General features: G+C 53.8%; 1 protein-coding gene across 1 annotated transcript; it reads left to right on the top strand.

The window, feature by feature from the left end:
- The first annotated feature begins 1686 nt into the window (after window positions 1-1686).
- Window positions 1687-2361, top strand: LOC138493113 (putative uncharacterized protein DDB_G0290521). The gene has a single exon (XM_069620323.1). It carries the CDS (start codon window positions 1687-1689, stop codon window positions 2359-2361), a length of 675 nt encoding a protein of 224 aa, XP_069476424.1.
- Window positions 2362-12607: the final 10246 nt, after the last annotated feature.

The following is a 12607-nucleotide window of genomic DNA, read 5'->3' as shown; positions in this document are numbered from 1 at the left end:
CCTCCGTCCCAGAGCATACAGCTGAGCCCCATGAAGAATCCAGCTGTCACGTCATCACCGGTCCAGCGGCCACCTCCGTCCCCGAGCATGCAGCTGAGCCCCATGAAGAATTCAGCTGTCACATCGTCACCGGTCCTGCGGCCACCTCCGTCCCAGAGCATACAGCTGAGCCCCATGAAGAATTCAGCTGTCAAGTCGTCACCGGTCCAGCGGCCACCTCCGTCCCAGAGCATACAGCTGAGCCCCATGAAGAATTCAGCTGTCACGTCGTCACTGGCACAGAGGCCACCTCCGTCCCATAGCATGCAGCTGAGCCCCATGAAGAATTCAGCTGTCATGTTGTCACCGGTCCAACGGCCAACTCCGTCCCAGAGTATACAGCTGAGCCCCATGAAGAATTCAGCTGTCACGTCGTAACCGGTCCAGCGCCCACCTCCGCCCCAGAGCATACAGCTGAGCCCCATGAAGAATTGAGCTGTCACGTCGTCTCTGGTACAGAGGCCACCTCCGTCCCAGAGCATACAGCTGAGCCCCATGAAGAATTCAGCTGTCACGTCATCACCGGTCCAGCGGCCACCTCCGTCCCAGAGCATACAGCTGAGCCCCATGAAGAATTCAGCTGTCACATCGTCACCGGTCCTGTGGCCACCTCCATCCCAGAGCATACAGCTGAGCCTCATGAAGAATTCAGCTGTCACGTCATCACCGGTCCAGCGGCCACCTCCGTCCCAGAGCATACAGCTGAGCCCCATGAAGAATTCAGCTGTCACGTCATCACCGGTCCAGCGGCCACCTCCGTCCCAGAGCATACAGCTGAGCCCCATGAAGAATTCAGCTGTCACGTCACCACCGGTCCAGCGGCCACCTCCGTCCCACAGCATAAAGCTGAGCCCCATGAAGAATTCAGCTGTCACGTCGTCACCGGTCCTGCGGCCTGCTCCGTCCCAGAGCATACAGCTGAGCCCCATGAAGAATTCAGCTGTCCCGTTGTCACTGGTCCAGCTGCCACCTCCGTCCCAGAGTATACAGCTGAGCCCCATGAAGAATTCAGCTGTCACGTCATCAATGGTACAGCGGCTACCTCCGTCCCATAGCATAGAGCTGAGCCCCATGAAGAATTCAGCTGTCATGTCCTCCCTGGTACAGAGGCCACCTCCATCCCATAGCATGCAGCTGAGCCCCATGAAGAATTCAGCTGTCATGTCGTCACCGGTCCAACGGCCAACTCCGTCCCAGAGTATACAGCTGAGCCCCATGAAGAATTCAGCTGTCACGTCGTAACCGGTCCAGCGCCCACCTCCGCCCCAGAGCATACAGCTGAGCCCCACGAAGAATTCAGCTGTCACGTCGTCTCTGGTACAGAGGCCACCTCCGTCCCAGAGCATACAGCTGAGCCCCATGAAGAATTCAGCTGTCACGTCATCACCGGTCCAGCGGCCACCTCCGTCCCAGAGCATACAGCTGAGCCCCATGAAGAATTCAGCTGTCACATCGTCACCGGTCCTGCGGCCACCTCCGTCCCAGAGCATACAGCTGAGCCCCATGAAGAATTCAGCTGTCACGTCGTCACCGGTCCAGCGGCCACCTCCGTCCCAGAGCATACAGCTGAGCCCCATGAAGAATTCAGCTGTCACTTCATCACCGGTCCAGCGGCCACCTCCGTCCCAGAGCATACAGCTGAGCCCCATGAAGAATTCAGCTTTCAAGTCATCACCGGTCCAGCGGCCACCTCCGTCCCAAAGCATACAGCTGAGCCCCATGAAGAATTCAGCTGTCACGTCGTCACCGGTCCTGCGGCCTGCTCCGTCCCAGAACATACAGCTGAGCCCCATGAAGAATTCTGCTGTCATGTCGTCACCGGTCCAGCGGCCACCTCCGTCCCAGAGCATACAGCTGAGCCCCATGAAGAATTCAGCTGTCACATCATCACCGGTCCAGCGGCCACCTCCGTCCCAGACCATACAGCTGAGCCCCATGAAGAATTCAGCTGTCACGTCATCACCGGTCCAGCGGCCAACTGAGTCCCAGAGCATACAGCTGAGCCCCCTGAAGAATTCAGCTGTCCCATTGTCACTGGCCCAGCTGCCACCTCCGTCCCAGAGCATACAGCTGAGTCCCATGAAGAATTCAGCTGTCACGTCGTCACCGGTACAGCGGCTACCTCCGTCCCATAGCATAGAGCTGAGCCCCATGAAGAATTCAGCTGTCACGTCGTCACTGGCACAGAGGCCACCTCCGTCCCATAGCATGCAGCTGAGCCCCATGAAGAATTCAGCTGTCATGTTGTCACCGGTCCAATGGCCAACTCTGTCCCAGAGTATACAGCTGAGCCCCATGAAGAATTCAGCTGTCACGTCATAACCGATCCAGCGCCCACCTCCGCCCCAGAGCATACAGCTGAGCCCCATGAAGAATTCAGCTGTCACGTCATCACCGGTCCAGCGGCCACCTCCTTCCCAGAGCATACAGCTGAGCCCCATGAAGAATTCAGCTGTCACGTCGTCACTGGTCCAACGGCCACCTCCGTCCCAGAGTATACAGCTGAGCCCCATGAAGAATTCAGCTGTCACGTCGTCACCGGTCCAGCGGCTACCTCCGTCCCAGAGCATACAGCTGAGCCCCATGAAGAATTCAGCTGTCACGTCGTCACTAGCACAGAGGCCACCTCCGTCCCATAGCATGCAGCTGAGCCCCATGAAGAATTCTGCTGTCACTTCGTCCCTGGCACAGAGGCCACCTCCGTCCCATAGCATGCAGCTGAGCCCCATGAAGAATTCAGCTGTCATGTCCACCTGGTACAGAGGCCACCTCCGTCCCATAGCATGCAGCTGAGCCCCATGAAGAATTCAGCTGTCACGTCGTCACCGGTCCAGCGGCCACCTCCGCCCCAGAGCATACAGCTGAGCCCCATGAAGAATTCAGCTGTCACGTCATCACCGGTCCAGCGGCCACCTCCGTCCCACAGCATACACCTGAGCCCCATGAAGAATTCAGCTGTCACGTCATCACCGGTCCAGCGGCCAACTAAGTCCCAGAGCATACAGCTGAGCCCCATGAAGAATTCAGCTGTCCCGTTGTCACTGGTCCAGCTGCCACCTCCGTCCCAGAGCATACAGCTGAGCCCCATGAAGAATTCCGCTGTCACGTCGTCGCTGGTACAGCGGCTACCTCTGTCCCATAGCATAGAGCTGAGCCCCATGAAGAATTCAGCTGTCACGTCCTCCCTGGTACAGAGGCCACTTCCATCCCATAGCATGCAGCTGAGCCCCATGAAGAATTCAGCTGTCATGTCGTCACCGGTCCAACGGCCAACTCCGTCCCAGAGTATACAGCTGAGCCCCATGAAGAATTCAGCTGTCACGTCGTAACCGGTCCAGCGCCCACCTCCGCCCCAGAGCTTACAGCTGAGCCCCATGAAGAATTCAGCTGTCACGTCGTCTCTGGTACAGAGGCCACCTCCGTCCCAGAGCATACAGCTGAGCCCCATGAAGAATCCAGCTGTCACGTCATCACCGGTCCAGCGGCCACCTCCGTCCCCGAGCATGCAGCTGAGCCCCATGAAGAATTCAGCTGTCACATCGTCACCGGTCCTGCGGCCACCTCCGTCCCAGAGCATACAGCTGAGCCCCATGAAGAATTCAGCTGTCAAGTCGTCACCGGTCCAGCGGCCACCTCCGTCCCAGAGCATACAGCTGAGCCCCATGAAGAATTCAGCTGTCACGTCGTCACTGGCACAGAGGCCACCTCCGTCCCATAGCATGCAGCTGAGCCCCATGAAGAATTCAGCTGTCATGTTGTCACCGGTCCAATGGCCAACTCTGTCCCAGAGTATACAGCTGAGCCCCATGAAGAATTCAGCTGTCACGTCATAACCGATCCAGCGCCCACCTCCGCCCCAGAGCATACAGCTGAGCCCCATGAAGAATTCAGCTGTCACGTCATCACTGGTCCAACGGCCACCTCCGTCCCAGAGTATACAGCTGAGCCCCATGAAGAATTCAGCTGTCACGTCGTCACCGGTCCAGCGGCTACCTCCGTCCCAGAGCATACAGCTGAGCCCCATGAAGAATTCAGCTGTCACGTCGTCACTGGCACAGAGGCCACCTCCGTCCCATAGCATGCAGCTGAGCCCCATGAAGAATTCTGCTGTCACTTCGTCCCTGGCACAGAGGCCACCTCCGTCCCATAGCATGCAGCTGAGCCCCATGAGGAATTCAGCTGTCATGTCCACCTGGTACAGAGGCCACCTCCGTCCCATAGCATGCAGCTGAGCCCCATGAAGAATTCAGCTGTCACGTCGTCACCGGTCCAGCGGCCACCTCCGCCCCAGAGCATACAGCTGAGCCCCATGAAGAATTCAGCTGTCACGTCATCACCGGTCCAGCGGCCACCTCCGTCCCACAGCATACACCTGAGCCCCATGAAGAATTCAGCTGTCACGTCATCACCGGTCCAGCGGCCAACTAAGTCCCAGAGCATACAGCTGAGCCCCATGAAGAATTCAGCTGTCCCGTTGTCACTGGTCCAGCTGCCACCTCCGTCCCAGAGCATACAGCTGAGCCCCATGAAGAATTCCGCTGTCACGTCGTCGCTGGTACAGCGGCTACCTCTGTCCCATAGCATAGAGCTGAGCCCCATGAAGAATTCAGCTGTCACGTCCTCCCTGGTACAGAGGCCACCTTCATCCCATAGCATGCAGCTGAGCCCCATGAAGAATTCAGCTGTCATGTCGTCACCGGCCCAACGGCCAACTCCGTCCCAGAGTATATAGCTGAGCCCCATGAAGAATTCAGCTGTCACGTCGTAACCGGTCCAGCACCCACCTCTGCCCCAGAGCTTACAGCTGAGCCCCATGAAGAATTCAGCTGTCACGTCGTCTCTGGTACAGAGGCCACCTCCGTCCCAGAGCATACAGCTGAGCCCCATGAAGAATCCAGCTGTCAAGTCATCACCGGTCCAGCGGCCACCTCCGTCCCAGAGCATGCAGCTGAGCCCCATGAAGAATTCAGCTGTCACGTCGTCACCGGTCCAGCGGCCACCTCCGTCCCAGAGCATACAGCTGAGCCCCATGAAGAATTCAGCTGTCACGTCATCACCGGTCCAGCGGCCACCTCCGTCCCAGAGCATACAGCTGAGCCCCATGAAGAATTCAGCTGTCACGTCGTCACCGGTCCTGCGGCCACCTCCGTCCCAGAGCATACAGCTGAGCCCCATGAAGAATTCTGCTGTCATGTCGTCACCGGTCCAGCGGCCACCTCCGTCCCAGAGCATACAGCTGAGCCCCATGAAGAATTCAGCTGTCACATCATCACCGGTCCAGCGGCCACCTCCGTCCCAGACCATACAGCTGAGCCCCATGAAGAATTCAGCTGTCACGTCATCACCGGTCCAGCGGCCAACTAAGTCCCAGAGCATACAGCTGAGCCCCATGAAGAATTCAGCTGTCCCGTTGTCACTGGTCCAGCTGCCACCTCCGTCCCAGAGCATACAGCTGAGCCCCATGAAGAATTCAGCTGTCACGTCGTCACCGGTACAGCGGCTACCTCCGTCCCATAGCATTGAGCTGAGCCCCATGAAGAATTCAGCTGTCACGTCGTCACTGGCACAGAGGCCACCTCCGTCCCATAGCATGCAGCTGAGCCCCATGAAGAATTCAGCTGTCACGTCCTCCCTGGTACAGAGGCCACCTCCGTCCCACAGCATGCAGCTGAGCCCCATAAAGAATTCAGCTGTCATGTCGTCACCGGTCCAACGGCCACCTCCGCCCCAGAGCATACAGCTGAGCCCCATGAAGAATTTAGCTGTCACGTCATCACCGGTCCAGCGGCCACCTCCTTCCCAGAGCATACAGCTGAGCCCCATGAAGAATTCAGCTGTCACGTCGTCACTGGTCCAACGGCCACCTCTGTCCCAGAGTATACAGCTGAGCCCCATGAAGAATTCAGCTGTCACGTCGTCACCGGTCCAGCGGCCACCTCCTTCCCAGAGCATACAGCTGAGCCCCATGAAGAATTCAGCTGTCACATCTTCACTGGTACAGCGGCCACCTCCTTCCCAGAGCATACAGCTGAGCCCCATGAAGAATTCAGCTGTCACGTCTTCACTGGTCCAACGGCCACCTCTGTCCCAGAGTATACAGCTGAGCCCCATGAAGAATTCAGCTGTCACGTCGTCACCGGTCCAGCGGCCACCTCCTTCCCAGAGCATACAGCTGAGCCCCATGAAGAATTCAGCTGTCACGTCGTCACTGGCACAGAGGCCACCTCCGTCCCACAGCATGCAGCTGAGCCCCATGAATAATTCAGCTGTCACATCATCACCGGTCCAGCGGCCAACTAAGTCCCAGAGCATACAGCTGAGCCCCATGAAGAATTCAGCTGTCACGTCGTCACTGGTCTAGCTGCCACCTCCGTCCGATAGCATGCAGCTGAGCCCCATGAAGAATTCAGCTGTCATGTCCTCCTGGTACAGAGGCCACCTCCGTCCCATAGCATGCAGCTGAGCCCCATGAAGAATTCAGCTGTCACGTCGTCACCGGTCCAGCGGTCACCTCCGTCCCAGAGCATACAGCTGAGCCCCATGAAGAATTCAGCTGTCACGTCGTCACTGGTCCAGCGGCCACCTCCGTCCCAGAGCATACAGCTGAGCCCCATGAAGAATTCAGCTGTCCCGTCGTCACTGGTCCAGCTGCCACCTCCGTCCAATACCATGCAGCTGAGCCCCATGAAGAATTCAGCTGTCATGTCCTCCCTGGTATAGAGGCCACCTCCGTCCCAGAGCATACAGCTGAGCCCCATGAAGAATTCAGCAGTCACGTTGTCACTGGTACATGGGCCACCTCCATCCCAGAGCATACAGCTGAGCCCCATGAAGAATTCAGCTGTCACGTCGTCACTGGTACAGCGGCCACCTCCGCCCCAGAGCATACAGCTGAGCCCCATGAAGAATTCAGCTGTCACATCGTCACTGGTACAGCGGCCACCTCCGTCCCTGTTAGGCAGAATTACATGCAGTAGCCTATTGGAACACTACACACAATTAAGACTACAGATGTAAGCACAATCTCACCTTTGGTACAAGCCTGTACTACACAGTTATGTGGTAGCAGTGGCTGTGCAGCCAGACTTATCTCAAGAGTAATGTGAGCAGTACAAGATGTTACACAAAGGACTGTGCAAGTGCGGTGCAGAACTCAGTTCGGCCGCAGTGAAAGTTTGTGAAACTTTCCCGACTTCGAATGCTTGTCCTTCCCTAAACCAACATCTAACTTTTCGTCTGACCAAATTCTTCTGAGATCCTTGGCAAAGATCTTAACCGTTTGCTACCAGAACTGTGCTTTCCTATACAAGACTCTGAACCATAGACTTTGGCCCAGGCCTATTGAATTGAATTTCTGGTTGTAGTGAACTGAAACCCTTTGCCCAGCCTATGAAAGTATTTGTGCTGTTGATTCTTATAACCTTGTCTTATTACCCCTTTTTAAAGTAACTGAAGTGCCATTTTGCTCCCACTTCAGGGGAGCTGAACTTGTTCAGAAACTGATTGGTTGTGTATTGCAGTATATTAGATTGTGATACTGAGCTGCTCTTACTAGTGGAATGTTTTCCAAATGACTGTGTAAATAAATGTATGTTCTTTTACCAAGAAACCGTGAGTAAGTGTTTACTTGAATCACTGTATTTGTTGGTCCTTTGTGTAACCTTTTCTACTGCTCACTTTACTCTTGAGATAAGCCTGGCTGCTCAGCCACTGCTGCCACATTACTGTGTAGTAAAGACCTGTACCAAAGGTAAAATTGTACTTCCACTTGTAGTCGTAATTGTGTGTAGTGTTCCCAAAGGGTACTGCATATGATTCTGCCTAACAAGCCCCATGAAGAATTCATATGTCACGTCGTCACCGGTACAGCGGCCACCTCAGCCACAGAGCATACAGCTCACCCACATGAAGAATTCAGCTGACACGTCGTCACCGGTACAGAGGCCACCTTCGTCACAGAGCATACAGCTGAGCCCCATGAAGAATTCAGCTGTCACGTCATCACCGGTCCAGCGGCCACCTCCATCCCAGAGCATACAGCTGAGCCCCATGAAGAATTCAGCTGTCATGTCGTCACTGGTCCTGCAGCCACCTCCGTCCCAGAGCATACAGCTGAACCCCATGAAGAATTCAGCTGTCATGTTGTCACCGGTCCAGCGGCCACCTCCGTCCCAGAGCATACAGCTGAGCCCCATGAAGAATTCAGCTGTCACGTCGTCACTGGTCCAGCGGCCACCTCCGTCCCAGAGCATACAGCTGAGCCCCATGAAGAATTCAGCTGTCCCGTCGTCACTGGTCCAGCTGCCACCTCCGTCCAATACCATGCAGCTGAGCCCCATGAAGAATTCAGCTGTCATGTCCTCCCTGGTATAGAGGCCACCTCCGTCCCATAGCATGCAGCTGAGCCCCATGAAGAATTCAGCTGTCACGTCGTCACTGGTACAGCGGCCACCTTCGTCCCATAGCATGCAGCTGAGCCCATGAAGAATTCAGCTGTCACGTCGTCACCAGTCCAGCGCCCAACTCCGTCCCAGAGCATACAGCTGAGCCCCATGAAGAATTCAGCTGTCACGTCGTCACTGGTCCAACGGCCACCTCCCTCCCAGAGTATACAGCTGAGCCCCATGAAGAATTCAGCTGTCACGTCGTCACCGGTCCAGCGGTCACCTCCGTCCCAGAGCATACAGCTGAGCCCCATGAAGAATTCAGCTGTCACGTCGTCACCGGTCCAGCGGTCACCTCCGTCCCAGAGCATACAGCTGAGCCCCATGAAGAATTCAGGTGTCACGTCGTCACTGGTCCAGCGGCCACCTCCGTCCCATAGCATACAGCTGAGCCCCATGAAGAATTCAGCAGTCACGTTGTCACTGGTACAGCGACCACCTCCGTCCCAGAGCATACAGCTGAGCCCCATGAAGAATTCAGCTGTCTCCTCGTCACTGGTACAGCGGCCACCTCCGCCCCAGAGCATACAGCTGAGCCCCATGAAGAATTCAGCTGTCACGTCGTCACTGGTACAGCGGCCACCTCCGTCCCTGTTAGGCAGAATTACATGCAGTACCCTATGGGAACACTACACACAATTAAGACTACAGATGTAAGCACAATCTCACCTTTGGTACAAGCCTGTACTACACAGTTATGTGGTAGCAGTGGCTGTGCAGCCAGACTTATCTCAAGAGTAATGTGAGCAGTACAAGATGTTACACAAAGGACTTGCAATCACAGTACTTCAAACAAACACTATTCAAGGTTTCTTGGTAAAAGAATATACATTTATTTACACAGTCAGTTGGAAAACATTCCACTAGTAAGAGCAGCTCAATATCACAATCTTAGTACACTACAGTACACAACCAATAAGTTTCTGAACAAGTTAGGCTCCCCTGTAGTGGAAGAAAAATGGCACTTCAGTAACTTTCAAAAGGGGTAGAAAGACAAGGGTTAAAATAATTAAAGCACAATTACTTTCATAGGCAGGGCACATAGTTTCAGTTTGCTACAACTGGCAATTCAATTCAATAGGCATAGGCCAAAGTCAATGGTTCAGAGTGTGGATAGGATAGCACAGTTCTGGTAATAAACGGTTAAGTCTTTGCCAATGTTTGAGGAAGTAGTTTGCCAGAAAAAAGAGTTATATGCCGGTTTAGGAGCGAACAAGGCCCCAAAGTTGGGAAAGTTTCACAAACGTTCACTGCGGCAGAAAGGAGTTCCTTTCTGCGTTTGCACAGTACCTTATTGATGAAGAAAAGCTATAGCTGAGGCAGTTGTTCCTGGCAGTTCCTGCAGATCTCGCTGTTCCTGAGCTTCAGTCATGGGGACAAGGAGGAGGAAGTCGGGAGGTTCCTGCACTGCCCAGGGTAGAGGCCACAAGCTTGGCTAAGCATCGGTTGTAAGGTGTGAGTGCCTTAAAGTCCACAAATTGGTATCCTTCTCACTGGCTATCCGGTTTTCAACAGCACTCTGATGAAAATTCGACCAGTATGGGGACGGTGCCCAGGTGGCTAGTTGGTTGTTCCCACCAGCTCAGGGGAAGAAGTCGTCCTTGAAGGAGCTTCTCTGTCAATAGAGTTTCAGGCAATTCGGACCTGCAGTAGGGCTTCACCGGGCAAACCAACGGTCCAGGAGTTGCAGCAGTTGTCTTCCTTCAGCTCGTCTTCGGTTCTTTCGTTCCAGTGGTCGACTCTGCTTTCCAAGTCCCAGAGACCTGCTTTTAAACAGTTTTCTCCCATTCATTCTTGCCTAGCTGTCACTCACCAGGCAGGGTGGCTGTCCTTGCTGGACAGTCAGCCAGCCAATCACGCCAACCACTTACATAACAACGGTAAGCCACCGGGGAAACCAAATCAGGCTAGTGTACCCCCTGGTGCTAAACCAGAAGGAGGTCAGAACAAACACGCATTATTAAAGACATTTGGAAAATGTAATGCTTGTGGGTCAACTGACCATGTGAAAGGGGATCCCAGATGTAAGGGTAAACCTTCAGGGATCCACACTGTCTCCTTAGCCTTCTCCCCAGAGGATGAAGTACAAATGGCAAGTGGAAACTTTCTCTTACTGGCTGAGGAACCCATGAAAGTCTCAGCCAGTGTTTCTTTAGTGTCCCTGGGTCGGTGGGAACAGCAGAACTTAGATGTCTACAATTCCATTCCAGACAATACTAAAGGGTATTACAAAGCCAGTGTTCTTGTGAATGGTCAGGAGACCCCTGCCATCAGAGACACTGGGGCCAGCATTACTGTAGTTGATTAATCTTTTTTTAAGGTAGAGGATGTTGCTAAGGCACCCAAATACCTCACTAAGCTTGCTGGAGGCCCTGTCCAAATGCTGCCACAGTTACCAGGTCTCATCCAGTACAATGACATGACTGTCAAGATACCTGTAAGTGTGCAGAGTGAAGTACCTGGGAGAGTCCTGTTGGGGAATTACTTAAACACTCTTGGAGTTGTATCAAGCACCCCCAGGCCTCCCAGCAAAAGGAAACAGGAGCAGACTGGGAAGGCCAGAGAGAGTACCTTAAGGGGCTCTCAAGGGGAGATTATAGAGGAAACTATAACCCCCAGTCCACTGGACTTACTGACTGCAATCTCTAAGAGAAAGGAGGAAAAGGGAAAACCTAAAACCTCCAGGAAGAAAACAGCCAGCACTCCTGTGCTACCAACAAGGACTCCCCGAGAGGACTGTCCAAAATCACACTTGTGACTCCTCCACCAGCTGAGGCTGAGTGTGTGGAACAACCTAGTGTGGTTGAATCAGCTGCTGAGGAATCAGATCTGGAAGAGGACCTTGTTCCTGTTGGAGATATGTGTTAGGCAGAAACCTGTGCAGTTCCCTCTGGGACCACTGCAAAAAGTTTAAGTCTACAGGAGTTGGCAGTAAACCCAATTGGTAACAGTCTGCACCACCCTGATTCCCCTGGTAGCTGTGGCTGAGCAGTCAGACTTCTCTCAAGAAGAATTAGACAGTATATAGAGTATACAAGATAGGGCAATCTACACAGTAGAACAAGCAAACACTGATCAAAGCTTGGGTGTAAAGATATATAATTATTTATTTAAAAACACATCTATGAAAAACACACTGGCACTAATATGGCAAACAACTTCTATTACATGTACTATAAGTATATCTCAACTCCTGAACAATATTCGACAAGTCTAGGTTTAAAGACACCACTTATTTGCAGACAGAGGTGAGCGCTTAACCTAGATGGCACTCCAATATTCGTTTCAACAGGGAGAGAAAAAGGCAGGGTATGAAACCAACTCAGTACCAACACTTTTACGAAACAAATGCAAGGCAGGTAAGGCAGGGTCTACTGTGGATCACAATGTTCAGAGGCCAGGCCCACTCCGAGAGAGGCAAGGCGGTAAATCCAAAAATACCACAGTTGAATGCACTTCTAGTCTTTGTAGCAAAATGTCACAGCAAGGTTGGACCAGTTTTAGAACAAAAGTTAAGAAGGTCTGGAGGCGACCCAGTGTAAAGGTAGGGATTTAAGCGACACCCCACTCTAACCTTTGCAAGGGAAGCCAGGAGAACACAGTACCTTAAAAGTGGTGAGACAGCTCCAGCGGGGGCAGTTGTTCCTGGCGGTGGATGCAAGTCCGGGCTTTGCCTGAGGTAGAGAAGATCTCGTCGTAGAGGAAAGTTGAAGGTCGTTGCACCGCCAGAGAAGAAACCAGCCGCGGAGTTCTCGTTCACAAGGTACCACCTTTTGGTTGCGGTTCAGTGGTAAGTGGCTATCCGGTTGCCGGGGTGCTTGGCACGGGCAATTCGACCACTTGACGTCCTGGAAGCGAAGAAAAAGGCAGGAGACTGGTTGTACCCACCAGCCAAGGGAAGAAGACTCTCCAGCAGGGAGATCTCCTCTGTCGTTGGGAAGTGGTGAGTCGGTTCAGCAGGGCTCCACCGGTGGTGTCGTCGTTGCAGGTCGGCTCAGCTTCTCCCTCTTCGGATTCTTAGGTCCTGTGGCGACTTCTGAAGTTCCAGTCCCCAAAGCCCTGCTTTTATGCAGCAAACCCCCATTCATTCAGCCTAGCTGTCACTCAAACGTGCTAAGTGGTGA

The sequence above is a fragment of the Ambystoma mexicanum genome, chromosome 10, assembly GCF_040938575.1.
Source record: "Ambystoma mexicanum isolate Mex_15411 chromosome 10, UKY_AmexF1_1, whole genome shotgun sequence".
In the NCBI taxonomy this organism is placed as follows: Eukaryota; Metazoa; Chordata; class Amphibia; order Caudata; family Ambystomatidae; genus Ambystoma; species Ambystoma mexicanum.
Note: the sequence above shows the minus strand (reverse complement) of the source record. Positions and strands in the feature narration are given on the sequence as shown.

Bases quoted from the DNA above. Each gene is read 5' to 3' on its own strand.
- LOC138493113 (XM_069620323.1), top strand. From the start codon at position 1,687: ATGAAGAATTCAGCTTTCAAGTCATCACCGGTCCAGCGGCCACCTCCG.